General features: G+C 38.2%; 1 protein-coding gene across 1 annotated transcript in view; it reads left to right on the top strand.

The window, feature by feature from the left end:
- Window positions 1-17901, top strand: part of LOC128791082 (von Willebrand factor D and EGF domain-containing protein-like) — a 230157-nt gene that overhangs the window by 159426 nt on the left and 52830 nt on the right. Inside the window, exon 28 of the mRNA XM_053948448.1 lies at window positions 6532-6651. Within this exon, the coding sequence (XP_053804423.1) occupies window positions 6532-6651 (120 nt within the window). The remainder of the gene's footprint in view (window positions 1-6531; window positions 6652-17901) is intronic.

The raw sequence follows: 17901 nt of genomic DNA, 5'->3' as shown, positions 1-17901 counted from the left end.
AGAAGAGGTCAAGGAGAAAAGGAAATGGAGTACCCATTCTCTATACCCAAGTGGCATTAAGCACAGAAATTCTGTGTGTCTGCTGACCTGAGAGCCTGACCCTGTAAATTCTACTTGTTCAGACTGACCAAGGTGGCTGGAAGTATTTGCACTGGGGGGGTTGTAAGACCTGGAATGGGAAGAGATCTGTTATTGCCAATTACATCCAGGGTCACTTCAGTTTGTGTCTGCCATTAGCTTTACAGCAAAAGGGTATGAGGAAAATATCAAGGCATTATGCCCTGTAAAGGGCATTATCTCCTTTATCTTCCTTTCCCTCACGCTCACAGAGCATAATTACTTATGGAAATCTTCTGTCAGCTAACTCCCAATGGCTGTGTAATTGTTTCTTTGTGCCAGCTGTCTTCTAGTTCAAACATGGGAATGTTTAAAGTTATTGATGGCATATTCTTGACTCAGTTTATAAAATAAATAAACAAATCATGCTTGCTCCTGTGAAAGGCAATTAACAATTTCTGCTGTCCTATGCAGGCACACAAGCCAGGTAATTTTTTATAGATTTATCTAACCTTTGAAACTTTGCTCCAAATCCCTTCATTTGCTAGTCATTCTGGTTTTACTACTTCTTCCCATAGTGGGAGGTTAAATATCCTTTTTTTTGTCCAAAAGGGTCTGGCTGAAACTCTAAAGTCCCACAGCAACCCCAAATTTCTGGTTTTTTAAAGAGAAGGAGAAAAGACTATTGTCAGAGAGCAGATGTTGAGGTCTTACAATGTTGCTCCAGGGTATTCACAGCGAGGCAGGGGCGAAGCAGGGGAACAGGATCATCCTCACAGATGTTAGGTGTGAAGTGTAACTCTGAAAGCAAGTCATGTTTCATGTTTTAATGGGAGGCTATTCCCTCAAACCCTGGACTCAATGGAACAAATGCATTTATCTGTCTAAACATGAGAAGTCTCCTGATTGCCTCCCTTGCTCACCTCCTCCTCAGCTCTGGCAGAGGCTGCAGCAGCACAGAGGGCTGAATCCAACCCCTGGTCACTGTTTTTGCTGCTCTTGTACTGCTTTGGCCTCTGTCCCATCTCTCAGCAGCACAGGGACAGTGGGCCAAACCCACAGGCTCTGCCAGAACCCGTCAGCTTCTGGCAAGGAGCTCTTTGGTTCATCACTCTGCTCCCCTGTGCAAAACTGCTTTGTCACATTTAAGCTCCTGAGGTTTCCCTGAGCTCAGCACCCCTGTCTTTCTTGGATCTGTATTCCCAAATTCTGTGTTCCACCATGGCATCAGCAAGGCTGAATTTAACCTAGATTTGCACCACTTTAACCACAGACTTCGGCTATTAAACTCAACAACAGAGCAAAACATTCACATTGTAAGATAAGAAAGTAGTAGCTGCCACATTATATGAAAATATTATTTCATATTTATTTATTTTATAACTTAAATTAAATCAAAAGTACAATTTTTATACTATATTTGAATATTTTGATTCATACTACGTATTAATTCTATGTTTTATATGATTAATCTCAATTGTTTTCCGTTTTGTTAATCTCAATAGTTTCCATTTCATAACGCAAATATTCCATCTCACTCTACAAGTAACAGAGGATAGGTTTTTTCAACAATCACTCTGTAATCCAGAATCCATTAGGGCAGGATTGTTTCTTGGAGGCTTTTTCAAGGGTAGGAGATGATTAGATAATCCCAGCTTTATTCTTTGTTTTCAGCCTGTGAATTCACTTGCCTGCCCTTGGTGGCGATGGAAATGCAGATACAGGCTTTATCTACACCCTGAACCTCATTTTTTCCTCCCTGACTTCTTAACACATTGAGGAGGGTGAGTAAACCACAGGATACACAGAGACTTCCACTACTATTTTCTGGACATTTCCCAGATAGAATAGATTGTTGAGGTCCTTTATACTGAGATAGCCAGAGTAGGTCCTTGAGCCAACGAAAGGGAAAATGGACAAATACTAAGAGTCCCAGATCACCTCCATCTGTTCAGTTTCTAACTCAAAAAGGCCTGAACCCACATGAACCATTCAAGAAGATGTTTGGAGGCAGCAGCTGCCACAATAATTTCCCTCTAAACACTTTCTTTCTTCAACCTTCTACTAAAACAAAAAAAAAGGTTAAACATTCTCTGCTCTTAGGTCTCTAAAAATTTAACTATTTACAACCTTAAATACTGATGTCTCAGATTTTCTTGTCACCTTTCACCAGGAACAAAGACACAGAACTCTATCACAAGTGATAGCCCAAAAGGCTTCAACCCTTCAGCAGGCAAACCCACTGACAGTATCCTAGAACAGATTTTCCATTCTACTGCAATGAAGATTGGCAAGGATTGGCAATTGACAATGATTGGCAATTGGCAGAATAATTTTATGTCTAAAATATTTTGAAAATGCCTCAGAGAGCCAGAATGGACCGTAGTATCAGAGGTAACAAGGAGCTTATAACTAATTTGGAGCATTTTGGAGATGCAATCACACAGGCAAAAATTCTGCCTCTTTTGCAATGATGCACAATGAAATTGCGTATCCACGTCATGCAGTGAATTATGATTTCTTAATGCTAAAATCAGTCAAACTCACAATGACATTCCAGAGGCATCTGTGCAGGAAAGTTTATTTACAGTTTCACCAGTCCCTGGCTGCAACTAGAGAACTTGGCAAGAGCAAAAGAGACTTTCCATAGATATTGATAATGGATAAAACACAATAGTCCTCCTTTATCAGACTGCAAATAAAGAGGTCAGTCAAAAGAGTAGTTTGCTTCCCCACTCATCTGTAACTGAACAGAATGGCTTCTGAAAGAGAATCAATAAAATAGGTCATTTGTCCCAACAAATAAGGTGTATGGGGGAATACACACGTTATCCTTGATAAATACCTGTGACTTTGAGGGGCATAGTTTAAGGAATAATGGACAATTTTCAGACTGTACTGCAAATGTAGGGAAATAACCTTTTGGAGGAACAGGTTAAAAAAACTAATTTGAAATATTCAACGTGTCTCAACTATAGAAAAGAGTAACTTTAGAGATGAGGCTTCTTCCATTAGACGCTTTTTTGTCTTACTGTTTTTAGCTTCTATGGCTGCAAAAATATCCAAAAACTTACCTTCCTTAAAAGAAAGAAATGGTATCCCAGGGTTGCCATGGTTTCCCATCACTGATTTCATTCCTATTCCATATTAGACGCCAGTTTAAAGATCCATTCCTGTGGCTTCCCCTTGCCTCCTGTGCTGCTGACTCACATCTCTCTTTTTCTTGGGCTCAGAAAGAAACATTGGGCCAAAGAAATGAACACGTGGCAGCAGAACCTGATCGCCCTGACAGAGACACCCAAAACATATCTCAGTAAAGTCAGAAGGCTTCTGGCCAGGGGTACAGGTCTGTTGTTTAAGGCTCTGAATGCAGGATCAAGGTATAATTCTAACAATTAATTATAAAGTATAAGAAGGTTATAGTTGTGAAGGATGTTCATCATTAAAATTCATGCTGCTGTCTTCTGTTCTAATATTATTGAACCCATACTGGCTCCTCATTGCCCTTCAGAATAACTTCTCTTTATTTGCATGTTATAAGTGTCAAGCTTATGGCCTTATAATTTCCTCAGTATTCTTCCCATTCTCTCTCTCTGCCTTGAACAACACCGTAGGCAGGATTTCTTCAAGCTTTCCTCTGTAACCCTTCCAAACCTTAGAAAAAACAAATAATTTTGAAAAGAATGTCATTCGCATGCAAATTATAGCTCTGTTCTTTTAACATGCAGGGATAAAACTCTTTCTGTAATTGGCATTTATTGATTATAATTTTAACATAAGCTTAGCTTGTTAAATGACTTTGCTGGATCTGTACAGGATAATGCATACATAGCTGGTGTAACTTTTAGTGTTTAGTGGCTTAGCATCCCTTGTAAATACATTTATGAAATATTCATTTGAATTTCAGCTCTGTTATTATCCTCTGTGATGTCAATTCCAATTTTCCTCTAAAATGTTTTTAACTTTTCCCCTAACTGAGCTCTTGTTTTTCTGAGTACTACAGAAAGAAGCTGGGGGGTGAACAGGGAGAGATAGACAGGAAGAAAAGGATGAAAAAAGGAGGAAATATTTTCCCTTTTTAAAATTTATTTTCACACGCTGAGAATCAGGGAAACCACAGGCAGGAAAAAAAATCCTAGTACCTCACCTAATGCCCATGTGTACCAGAGCACCCCCAGATGCTATAGGGATCCACAGAAAATCCACTTCTCCCTGCATTACCTCTTCCTATTTTATCTGCTACCAAGATGAAAGGAAAATCAGCTTCCATTTTTCTGAAGCCCATATTCATATCAAACAAATAATAGAAATAGACACAATTCTTTCTCTAATGATATTATCACACACAGGTCTCTCTCTTCCTGCTTACCACATAGCGGAACACAACTTCCTTGGGCACAAGGAGCCTTTTCTGCTGACAATGCAATCCCAGATGGGAAATGGTTTTGTTCCAGTGAGCCAAACTCTTAAGTATTTTCCAGTTGTAAATCTGTCCTTTCAAGGTTCAGGGAGGAGCTGGAGTAGCACTCCAGAGATTATAAGCTCCCTGTTCTAGCCTGAGTGTAATTTCACTCCTCCTCTGTCCCCTCCACACCCAGAATTCAAACTTGCCCCCTGCCCTCTCAGAAAAAGGAGAAATTCTGAGGTTTGCACTATTCTGTATCTAAAGGAGATTTTTGCAACAGGCACCCAACAAAACCAAGTTTCCTCCTTAAAATTTGCTTCAAGAAAACAGCACTTTTGCCTTTTTCAAAGTGGCAGGAATACATCAACAAGCTCATAGACCAGGAAGGCAAGTTCCTAGCTCCAGGTCACTGGAGTCCTACAGCACACAGCCACTGACACAGCTGGCTTGTCCCAGAGGAGCACCTGCAGGTCACCAGCACATGCAGGTCTGTGTGTGTTCTTATTCTGGACATGCTCTTGGGCAGTGCTTTTGACACAGCATGAGCTCTCGCTACCTGATCACACAAACACTCTTTTGCCAAGTTACAGTCTCTCTTCTTTAAGATGTGTAGTGTGGCAGCAAGCCTGGTTCTTTGCCTCTCTGCCCCATAGCTGTGAAGTTTGTTAAGATATTTAGATTTTAATATTCCTCACACTGTCAAAACCTCAGCCTCCTCACTGGTATAATAACCTGACAGAACAAACCCAATACAAATTCCAGGTCATTCCATGATGCCAAGGTCATTATAACAATTATTATAACTCTGAGGATCACTTTTGGACTGCTTAGGATCCCACAATGTGTTTCCTAAAAAACTTTGCCCTGGTCTATCTCTGAGACTTCAGATCTCAACACAAAGATGTTGCACAAGCTTAAATCTGAGTTAGAATGAGAAAGTGCAACAAACTGAAATTATGGAATTTGACCCTTCAGCCCCTTAACTTTTTAAAGTTGATCTTCTGTAGGAAAAAGAAAAAAAATCTCATAGGAATACAGCAAATTCATTTAAATCTGATAGAACATCCTGCTACATCATGAAGGAGATTGGTCACAGACATGTGTCTACTTTATTTTCAGCTCTGTCTTAATGGGGCATGGTTGGCAGCTTCCTGTACTCCTCTGCCACACAAGAAAATGTAAGAAAGCACTTGTTGAGTCACATCTGACCAGTTTTTAAGGCATTTAGTTTGACTGCCTGAAACTAGGATACAATATTCTGGCAATATTTATAGAAGGTTTGGCTCATGAGATCTAATTAAAATACTGTGATGTGTGTTCTTCTTGAATTGGTGCCCTCTGAATTGGCTGTTCTTTTTCCTCTATGCCAAAACAATGTCATAACAATGGAAATTGCTAATGAGGATGAAAAAACAGTTGAAATTTGACTAATTGCTTTTTTCTCTCTTAAAAAATAATAGAACACTGATTCATTCTTTTATTAACAGAATATCTTCAAATTGATGGGCCTTTATAAATGCTCTAGTGGTGCTCTAGATAAAACATTTCTCTGTTTTTCTTTTTACCTTGGGATAAGTAGTTTATTACTAATTCTCTATGACCATGAAATCACATGTTCTTATTTGGTTTCCAGAGGTGTAAATTGTGAAGTTCACCAAATTCTCCCATTTATTTATTGTGATAGCATCGCCTTTGGGAGTACATATTTAACATATTCTTTCATCTCAGCTCGAGGTCAGCTTTTTAACAGCTGTTATTTATTTTAATTGGAACAAAAGACAATCAATTTTGGCATAAATCTTGCCCAACCATCAATGTCCAGAATATATCCTGACTTTCAAAATTAGGCCTTGTACTGATCCATTTCCAGCTGAGCCAAGGTCATTACTTGTCTTTCCCCCATCATTGGGAACAAAAGGAAAAAATAAAAATTGTAAACATAAGAGACACAGAGGCATGAGAAGCCTATGACAAACCATCTTTAACTCTCAATATTTCTAAATATTCACATCCTGACTATGAGACTTAGACTAAGTGCATTTCTAAAGAACCTTATCTCTCATTTGTAGCACTTTGTGAGCAAAACTGTCAATTTGGGAGCATCAGACCAAATGTCTGTGCTTGCAGAAGTGGCTGTGCTGGTTCAGCATGTGAGAAGAAGGTAAGACCCAAACCCACTGATCCTTGTGGTAACAACAAAAATAACCAGATGCAACTGAAATAGTTTACAGGTAAATTAATAAAGTCTTGTTAACCCTATGGAAGATAAGGTCATAGAATATTTGAAAGGAAGTTGAATGACTGCTCAGCTGCAAACTAGGCCAGTATTCAAGTTCTAGATAAGTTTTTCCCCCTTTTTTATGCCTTACCCTCAATCAGACATGTCTGACTACCAGAATGGTTTGCAAGGCTGTTGCACACCTGGCAGCTGGGTCTGACCATCCCACTTGTAGGTCCTCGAGTGCAGTTCATGCCCTGCATCACCACTAAGACAAAACAGTTTGGGTTTTTTTCAGCCACAGTCATTTCCCATACCACAAACACAATTCCTGTCAGATGTCCTGGCTGGTCCAATCTCCAGCTCTCAAAACAGGAGGCTGCCCCATCATTTACCTGTACTGGAAGGCCAGGGGCAAAAATCAATTTTCATTTCAATTGTATTACATATTAAGAGAAAGCATGAAACTCTATTCAGATAGTCACTTAATTTTGTTAATGATAATTAGAATTTAATATCACAATTAAACTTCTGCATAGATTTTTTTAACAAGTACATTCTCCTACTAAACTACAGCTCCTACATCAATACTGAAATCATCTGATGTAGATAAGATGAGTAAGTGATGTAATTTTCTATACATAAAAAAAACTATTTAACAGGTTTGCCATAGCCCAGCAGAGTAAGGTGCACATTTTCTCATTAACAGAAGAAATCTAAATAGAGGCAGGGATACGACAAGATAAACTGGAATTTCCATTTAGGAGACTTCCCTTGCTAGGTCAAGAGTTGACCTTGTGGATCCATCAGACCAAGATTAGCATGACTGCTTTAAAGAATTATTCTAATTGTGAATGTGCAAAGTATGATATTTATCATTTCACAAATGAAGTGGAAGTCTATTACACTTAGAAGAAAATACTAAATAATAATATTAAAAAAAAAAATCAAGCTTCCTTTTCCACATGAATAAATTATTACACACTAAATCAGTCCTGACAGAAAAAGAAAGTAGAAAAAGACTTTGCAAACTGTGTATGTCCAAAATGCCAAGTCACCAGTGACACATACAAACACACGTGTCTCTCCAGCAATGATCTCACAATTCTCACAGTTTTTAAGACTGTTTGAAGCACTCTTCAGATTCAGAGCTTATTCTGCAGAAATCCTGATTGGCTGCTCTGATATGGACAAGTATTGCTCTGATGTGAAGAAACTGTTCTGAATAAAAGGGACTTAACAGGTTTCCTTCAATCTGTGAGCCTTGCTGAAAGCTAAATTCAGTTAGTAATTAAATTACAGATTTCATTGTGTCTAATATAAATTACATGGCTTATGTTACATGAAAGCAAATGAGCTACTCCTCCAAAAAGTCAAAACTATGAGAGATATGAAAATGAAATCTAACTTGCTAGCATGGATTATTGTAAATTGTACACATACCCACACTTCTGTAAAAAACTTGGGATGACAAGCCTCCCAAAAGTTCATTTATCAAACTGGATTGGGTGCAATGAACAATCTGTATAAGCTTTAATCAACTTCTCCAAGCCTGTCAGTCATGGAAACCTCACAGTTTATCAGAGTCATTGTTCAAGTATTTAACTGCATTATTAGAGCACAGTTTTGACTTTTCCTAACACTGAACACAAAGTGTGCTGTGAGTAAAATTGATACTTCTTGGTGCCTCCTTGGTGAACACAGGGGAAATTTAGCTCAGGTCTCTAAGTGGCAGCATTCCCATGTCTGAAGGAAATTGAGACTCTGCTGCCTGATTTTATCCCATTTTTCTGAGCCAAGAACCCTGTTCTCCGTCCAAACTCCACTTTCCCCATGTCCTCCCTGGTGTGCTGTGGCTGAGTCCAGCCCCCAGCAGCTGCCTCCCCAATGGCTCCTATCTCGGATTAATACATTTAAACAAAGAGATTTACATTTTTCTGCCACAGCCCTGCCCAAGTCCTGTCTTTCCCACAGCCCTGACACCTTATCACTTCTTTCCCTTCCCATGTGGCATTGGTGTGGTTGATTTTTCCTCTGAAAGCACCAACTTTATCCTCTTTACTTAATTTTGTCTTATGGATTTCAAGCTGTTTCACCCATTTATCAAAAATATTTTTAATTCTAAGCCTACTTGCACTGCCTCTGAGTGTGACATTGTTCAAGAATGTGACATCTCATTGCCTGAGACATTAAGGAAACTGGCGAACAGCAGAAAAATCTGGACCTACAGACTATTGATAAAATTATTCCTTGATAATATTTTCTCAAACAGACCTTGCTCCTGACTGATTTATTATGAATCATACTTACTGTTATGACTGAGTCATATCCGAAGTCTCCCTAAAGTGAAAAACATCTGTTCTTGTGGGCAGAGTGACTTCCTCCCTCACTAGACTTGAGGAGCTTATAAATTGTTTGTTTAAAAATTTATGTTAGCATCTCCCCAGATACCAGCTTAGCCTGAATCTTTGGCTGTCATTCCCTTGTTTTTTTATTTCTTTTTTCCTCATCTAAAGACATGTACTATGCCTATTGGGACTATTTATACCCTTTGGGAGTTCTCAAAGCAAATCACTGCTGGTTTAGAAACTGCATCTTTAAATCTGCTGGGGTAACTCAGAGGATCTCTTGACCTGGAAAAGCTGCTTCATGTAAAGAACCTCTTATTTGCTGAGATGTTCCATATGGGGGGTTAGTACACAGCAGCGAGCGTGCCATAAATGCAAATTCCAGTTATTGCCCAGCCATTTAACCTTGTAAACAGACCTTAAATCTGACTTTTCTGAATCAAAATACTCAATTCCTTCCCTATTCTCCCTTGCATTCATGTTCCCTTGCTAATTCTGATCATGTCAAACCTTTTGTTATGTTTAACCTTTCTGTGAAGAGTGAAGAAGAAGCACTGAGCACATCAGCCTTGCCTGTGTCACCTGCAACCTTCTCTCCTCCCTGCTGGATTTACCACTGCATTTTGCTATGGGAGTTAGAATTCAGGCTTTGCTCTGTTTCTGTTATGAATGTTCGAATAATGGGAACAATACAGTAGCAGTAACATTTAAATTTCTCAAAAAAGCCTGGATTAAATTGAAGAGGAGCAGCCTCTTCCCTCCCTTCAGCAGCAGCCGACAAGGGATGCTCTAGGTGACTGCACCTGAACTTAACTGGGGAAAAGAATGCAAGGTAATTGCTTCTTATCTAGTTTAGGACACCGATTTCCTCCTTTAAACTTAATTTTTTGTCTTCAACTTATTCTCATAAAATTACAGTGAAGCATTCATTTTCAGCATCTTTTTGCAGAGTACAGACTGAAAACACTAAGGAAATAGAATCATGGACTCACAGAATGGTTCAGCTTGGAAGGGACCTTAAAGATCACCTAGTTCCATCCTCCTTGTCCTTTATTTTTCTTTTCTTTGCACCAAGCATCTGCAGGGCAAGAATTATTTACTGTGGAAATACTGAAAATGTCACAAATCCAGTCAAATTGTCTGATGTGAATAAAAGCAGAGAGCTGGGGAAAAAAAAATAAAAAAGCCTCACTGAAGAACTCTTTTTTCCCACAAAGTAAATAGTGCCTGGAGTCTGGTTTTGCCAGTATATTGGCAAAAAAAAACTGGATGGCACCTATTTGTTTAATCAAGTTATTCCCCATTCTCAACTGTAATCTTTAGCATTGTTCCCATTCGTGCAGTTAAGATTCCTGGAGGAACAATATACATTTCCCTAAATTATTCTTCATCTACAGCCTATTTCTCACATTTATATTGCCAATTGATTTGCAATTCATTTTGTGACATTTTTGGTTTACTTTGTTTTGGACTTCTGCTAAACAAAGCCTGCCAACAGCATTCCTCAGAAGGCTAATGAACTTGCTAGAATAGCAATCACTCTCTTAGAAACCTTGTGCGTATTTTTAATTTGTATTGACTCTGAGAGATCCAGATAATTTAGCAAGCTCCATGGCAGACATGAAGACAAATGCTCGTGCTGACTTTTACATTCAAACCTGCCATTAGAGCACATTTGTTCAGGACTGCAAGGGGTGACCCAAACAAAACAGACTAAACAAACCTCATTTCCAAGGGAAGTTAAAAACTTTGGCATTAGTCCCAACAGAGACAATCTCTGCGTCACTTGTACAACATGGAATTTTGTGGGAAGTTGAAATTGATATTGTATCTGTTGTCCTAACTGATACCATCACGCTTTCCTTGTTGCTTTTGCCTTCCTAAATGGATTAAAGTAATAGCATTAATTAAGCCAACAGAATTAATTTAAGCTAAACAATGTTATCTAGATAGATATAAATGGTACATAATACTACATTACAAGCTATTGTGATGGTGTATTTCCCCAATAAGAGTTTAAATATTAATGTGCTAAACTTGTCTGTCTCTTGAATATTTATTCTAAGGCAGAAAAGTGCTGAGAACTGTAGCTTGTTGCAGAAAACAATAATTAAGAAAAGGTAAATATTACAGAAGTTATCTTTAACTCTGGAATTTACCAGTGAATGGAACAGTAACTGGCCATCTATTCCCCAGGAATGAACCCAGTGAGCACCTCCCAGAGATTAAACACACTATTGATTTCAGTACAGCCTGAAAATACACAGTGCCTTTAATAAACTATTTCTCATATTAAGGCAATCCTTTGCTACAGCTAGTGACCTTCACATCACTATTACTTAGTTCATTTATACATTAAGAGACATTAAACCACAAATCAAGGGTGCTCAAGTTATCCAAGCCGCATTCAGCATCAGTCAATGTACAGCTCAGTCATCTGTGGAGTTTTCTGAAAATACAGCTTGTGCCTTTGTAAATTATTTGACAAGTAAATGGAGGTAATAGAAGATTAGAAAGGGAAAGTCAAATACAAGCAGTATTGAGCTGCACACACCTGCTGGTCAGACTATTTGTGAATATATACACATATATTTTTATATACATATATAAACTTACACATAAAAATATGCACACCTAAAATCCAGACAGACACTTCAGTATAAATGTGTATATACATACATGGAAATATGTAATATGATACAGACATGCACATACATTTTTATTTGACCTCAATAAACATATATCCCTCTTCCAGATATTACATACTTTTTTTCTTCTCAAATCCTAATTTTAACTAAAACTGTCTAAATCCCAGTAGGCACTCATATGAGTCTTTTAATATAAAATAAATGTGCCATGTACTATTCACAAATAGTGCCTGGATACCTCACTATCCAAAAGTAAGGAAGGGTATTTTAGAGTCAAACTGGGAAGAAAAATTTGGATACATGATGCTAATATCAAGGTTAACCTGTCATATCAAATCAAGATATATCAAGATTAAGAAACACCTTTCTTCTTGTCCTGAATAATAAAATAACATCAACCTCTTTACGTGCTTTGTAATAGAAATTTCAATAAAAATGCCCTTCAGAATGGGTTGTTAAATGTATATGCTAGCATAAAATAAACCTTTTCATATCATCTATTATCTTGCTTTGGAATAAAGCAAACTTGCTTGTGTATTTAAAATGGGATGATATTCATGGACAACTTCTGCTGGATGAAAATGGGATAAGTGCCCTGGAACGCTTTCAGGCAGGAAGCCAACGATCTCCATGCGTTATACAGAAGTGGCAGAGTGATTTTTTCTTTTTTTTTAAGGTGAACCTGCTTTAGATGAAAGAAATTGAATTCCAACTCCATAACTGTCAAGCGGCACCGCAAATAATAGAGCCTAAGCGGAATCATTGCAGCAATATTGCTATTTTCCTGTTGGGGCGATGGAGCAGAAACCAGCCTCAGCTCGTGACAGCACTTTACCTGCACGCTTTGGGAACAGTTCCATTCATCATTCCACTGCTTAAGCCCTTTCAAAAGCATGTTCTTCATTCCCAGGTTAATAAAACCTTTGGTTAGCTAAGTGAAAAGTATAGGGAGGAAAAAAAAAAAAAAAAACAAAAAAAAGGGGGACCGTGGTTTTGCCAGATTACATAAATTCCAAAGGAAATACTACAATAAATCATTTGAGCACTTGCATGTAATATTTCTTACATGACGCCCCATGCTTGAGGCTGTTTCTTCTGTTGTCCCATAAGCAGCTGAATCCTCATTTCTTTTTTGCAGCTCTCAATAGGATGGAGAGAACAGCAGGACAATGAAGACAATCATTTGGGTATTGATAATGTGACTGAGCACGTTTTTCATTTGGGAAGATGCAGTGTGAAGAAATTGCTAGCTCTCTCCCTTTTATCCTTATATAATCATACAGAAGAATGAAGAAAAAAGCCAAAATCTTTCTTTTATGTCAATAAACCAGCATTTATTTTCAAATCTGTCCATAGCAAGACTCAAATTTATGATCTGCGGCTGCAGTGACACCATCACAACTGCTCCTGACAAGATTTTACAAGGGTACAGACCATTTTACAATAAAAATCTAGTGCCATGTTATTCTGCTTTCATTAAAATTTGATGGCACAGATGAATTCCCTCTTTTTTTTATTTTTTTAATAAACATGAATGTTTATCCACAGTCCAGAGAAAAAAGAACGAATTAGATTCTGCTTTTACTGAGATATTTCAGTGACTACCAGTGATAATACCTCAATCATGTTTAACTAACACAAACCCATTGTCTTTCTGCTAAAGAGTAACTGCTAAAGCCAAATGTTTTCATTTTCTGAGTTCTTAATGTGTCAACATTTTTGTGGGGAGACATCATTGCAACACCTGGGGAAAAAAGGCTTTTCCTGGGTCAGTCAACCATTGATATGCTAAGGACACAGAAAGCCCCATGTAGCCAAACAGCCTAAATCCCTGGAAGCATTTTAGAAAACCAACCTTTTAGTCATACATTTGGTAAAATACTGGAAAATCTAGGTAGGCTCAGAAATTTGCAGCTTAATCTACAAAATTCAGATTTACAGAAACCTTCCATTGTCTCAGTTACCACTGGCCATGTTTCATCACAAGCAGAGGCACTGATGTGGAAAAATGGGAGAGAGGAGAAAGGAGTGCGAAGAAGGGAATAAAAACAACAAGTATAAGTTCAATAGAGTATAAAAGAGTTCTAAACCATCACTTTGGACAACTCAGGTTCAGTAAGGTAAATCCTAAACCTCCTGGGTATCCACCCTCTCCTTTTGTCTGTCGCACTGGAAGATTCAGGGCAAATACAGACTGAAATCTTGGATGCCTTGAGTGAGGAATACAGGAGTTTTGATATTCCCTCATTCTTCCTGAAGAAATTTAGGGAAACAATGATACAAGCAAGGGTTTTTTGATTGAACCTTCAGGACTGTAACAGTAACTGTGCAATATTTGATCTGACTCTTGCTGTCAATTGGTAAGAATAAACAAGCCTGACTGTGACATGCCTGAACATTTCAAATTAAGTCTTTTTAAAAATGCTTGGGAAAACTGTAGCTACTATAATTCACTGAAACACTCAGACTTCCTTTTGCCCTGCTTCTAAGAGTAGCATTTTCCCCCCACATTTAAATAATAGAGCAAATTGCTTTTAAATCTATGTATTCTGTTCTCCAAGAGATGATTTTCTATTCTTTATTTCTGAAGTTTCATTTTATGTTACCAGCTGCTCCAGTGTAAAGTGTATCCCAAATGCAAAAAATTAAAAAAGCAAATTAAGCTCGACTTTTCCTGAATGTTTCCTACAAACACTTAGACAAAGGACCAGACTTCAAAAATCCTTCCTATGTTTTCTACTAATGCACACTGATCTAGACCACAATCAGCAATGTTAATACGAAGTTTTTTAGCAGTTCCTGGAAGACATTAATGCTAGAAGAGAACATTGGCACCCGATATGTATCTACAAGATTAAATTTAGGGTGGCAATTACACCTTTCTTCAAGTACAGTCTCAATCAATAAAAAAGATTTCTATTACTTTGCCTCCCTGCCTACCAGAGACAATGCTAATGATCAAAACTGCTTGCCAAGATTGGAAAATCTAAAACAGCTTTCCGTGCCTTGCAGTCTCTCACTGTGTTTCTAGAAGGGACTATCTGAGACAACCTTCACTCCCATCTATTTTTAGACAATTCAAAAATGGTTTGGGGTCACTGAGGATTGTTCATGTGTGGTTAGAAAAGAGGAGCAATTGCTAATAAATTGCAACACTCGAGCTCCAGTACCTGATACCAAACTATGGGTGAGCTACAGTTGCTTTGGCTCACAGGCCACATCAGTGTAACTCTCCTTTCTGAGAGGTGAATTTGACACTCTTCCTTTTCTCACTGTCACTGCAGCACTTAACTAATTTGTTTCCCTTGATTATTCAATATGCTTTGCTAAAACCTCCTTAGATGTGACAACTACTTACTCCCTCATTGTGTTTTAAACAAGCTCTTGGATAAAAGAAAAATTATTCTTTAGAATTTCATACGTATTTTACACCTTGTTGAAAGCTACTCAATAGGGACATTTTCTCAAAAAAAAAAAAAAAAGTCTTATTTTTCTAAACCTTATCTTATAAGCCACTGCTTCTGTTGTATGTCCAAAATTACAGTAAGGAGCTAAAGACAGAAGCCTTAGTAACTGCACTCTACCAAAAACTTGTACCAGCTCAGTACAGTCACCTGAAGTTATGAGTTACTTAGTTCTAACTTCTAATTGTCATTATGACTTCCAATATTCTTTGTTTGCTGAATACTTATTTCAAAATCCTATTAAACCCAGAATAAATAAGGTACAATAAATCATGATCTCTTTTTATGGGAATAGCAAACAGAGCCATTAGGCAGGAGGGGGTTTTTGCTTAATATAAACCTTTTTGAGAGCACAGTAACTGGCAGATTTAATTCACCCATGGCTTATAATATTCATTCACATGGATGTTTAAACATTGATCACTGCCTCTATTCTTTTAGGATTTTCTTAGGGTTTGTGGCGTTTTCAATCCAAAAAGTGCCCCCTACACTTTTTCTGCCTAAAGTAGTTGTTTTTTTGCCACTATTAAACTTTGCCAAAAAGATGGGTCAGGTTACAAGCTCCATTGAACTGAGGTATGTTTGCACATAAGTGCATCACCAGAGTACATCACCTCAAAACCTCAGCTCAAAGTAAAAATTGCTTCAAAGTAAAAAAAAAAAAAAAAACAACAAAACAAAAAAAAAAAAAAAAAAAAAAAAAAAACAAAACAAAACAAAACCAAAAAACCTTTTAATGGAAAAATAGCCATGTTATTCATAAGGGAAAATACCATTTAGTTTTAAAAGGGTTTTTTTCTCTCATGTTATCAAGTGTCATTTAAGTTTAAAGAAGTGCATGTTCCCCCTGTAGAATAGATAAACACCTTCACTCTTTTTAAAATAAGCAGTTTTGCATCAGAAATGTCCCACTTTTGGGTGCCTGCAGATCTCATTCCATGATTTATCCACAAATAATTACAACAGCAGAAGCCACCAATTCTGGCTGAGGGAGACCACTCACAGGGAGAGGAGCATGATCTGGTCTCTACGAGTATTTCATGCTCAGCCTTCCTGCTAGAAAATCCTGTTCCCCATGGATCACTGGCACAACAGCTGGGATGGGTGGAAATGAGGAAAGTTGGGGGCTCATTTCAAGATGATGACAATTTGAGAGGATCTGCCAAGTCATATACCACATCCCAGGTGAGAAAGGCTTTGCAATACTCCATATACATAAATAAAGGAACATGAAATTATGCACAGAAATATTTTCCTTTTTAATTATTTAGCTACAAAAGCTGTAGCTAATGATATGCTCTGTAGACCTTATACTACATCTTTATGCTCAATTAATTTTTTAACATTAATATCATTTGGGGAAGAAGCAGGACTTGCCAGAATATACAAAATATGCATAATATGTACCTCTAAGATTACTGTTTATACTTGGGCAAATTAATTCATGCTCAGGAGCTCTAGGTAGGAGCTGTCACATCCAAAATTAATGATCTCTATTCAGAAGAAGTTGTCACTGTGCTTGAGAGCAGGAGCTCAGAGGCAGGACAGGAAGGGTTTCAGGACACAGACATTCCTCTGTCCTCTGTATTGGTGCCCGTCTATTTCTGCTGGGGTTTGGGGGATTTTAGCCAGTTTTTCCCAGGAAGAGGAGCACACAGGTGCTTTGTGCAGTTCTTTTATGAAAGCTCCAGGCCCTGCACTGTCAGCAGAGGTGCAGGAGATCCTGCAGAGGTGAAGCTGGCTCCAGCAGCACAGCCTGTGCTTGCCTTCTCTCCATGCCCACTCCCATACCCAAGAGGATGTGTTCTGTCTCTGCTCCTAAACTAAGACACAAATTGCCTTTCTTTTCTGCCTCTGCCTGAGTCCCAGGCAACTCAGTTCCAAACTGACTTCCTAGTTGACCTCTTCAGAGTTCAAACAATTACATCCTCTCTCCCTTCTCTGTGTCAGACCCAGTTCTGTTATTACTTTCCAGTGTGACAGGTAACTCCACAACTTCCCAAACTCTGCAGCTAACCTGGCTTGGAGAAGCCTCTCTATTAAAACTGGAAAGCGACTCCAAGGAAAAACCCTAGCTTGACAAACTCTCAGTCTGAACCAGAAAGAACTTTTATCCTGATGATCATAATGTTGTCACATTTCTTTTGTCCTAACAATTTCTTTGCCACCTGGCTACATTACTTTTCCCTTTGCTATAGGAATAATTTCAATCTAGACACACAACTTGCTGCCATTTCTGCTGTACCAGGAAGATGGGAATATCTTGCAATGAGTTTATTAAGAGGACACAGAGACTTTTAATCAGTTTGCCTTACAGCCATGGGAAGAAAGGAACCTGCTCCTGATTTGCTCTCAAGTCTCTGCCTTTTTCCTTTCTTTTTTTTTTCCCTGAAGCAGCTTTCAGCATGCATTACCCATGACTGATTTATTAGATTGTCAGTGCTGTTAGAGTCCATGTCAGGTGTATGACAGATTTGTCATAAGGGTGCAGGAAACCCAGATCACCCTGTTCAAAAGCTGCATGCCTTCCTATACTGTGTGCCAAGCTTCTGAGAGACAACAAAGAGTTTGTCACTAACATGGATGTCTCAGAGAATGAAGATCCAAACCTTTGTGATTAACAAGCCTGTTTATTTCACCTTTTAACTAAGTCTGCTGGACTGAAATAGAATTTCAACTTGCACAAGATGAAGCAGCCCATCTGTTTAATACCACAAGCCACTATCAACCTCATACGTTCATTTACCCTTTAATGCAGAGA

This window comes from Vidua chalybeata, chromosome 7 (genome assembly GCF_026979565.1).
Source record: "Vidua chalybeata isolate OUT-0048 chromosome 7, bVidCha1 merged haplotype, whole genome shotgun sequence".
In the NCBI taxonomy this organism is placed as follows: domain Eukaryota; kingdom Metazoa; phylum Chordata; class Aves; order Passeriformes; family Viduidae; genus Vidua; species Vidua chalybeata.
This window is presented reverse-complemented; position numbering and strand designations above follow the sequence as displayed.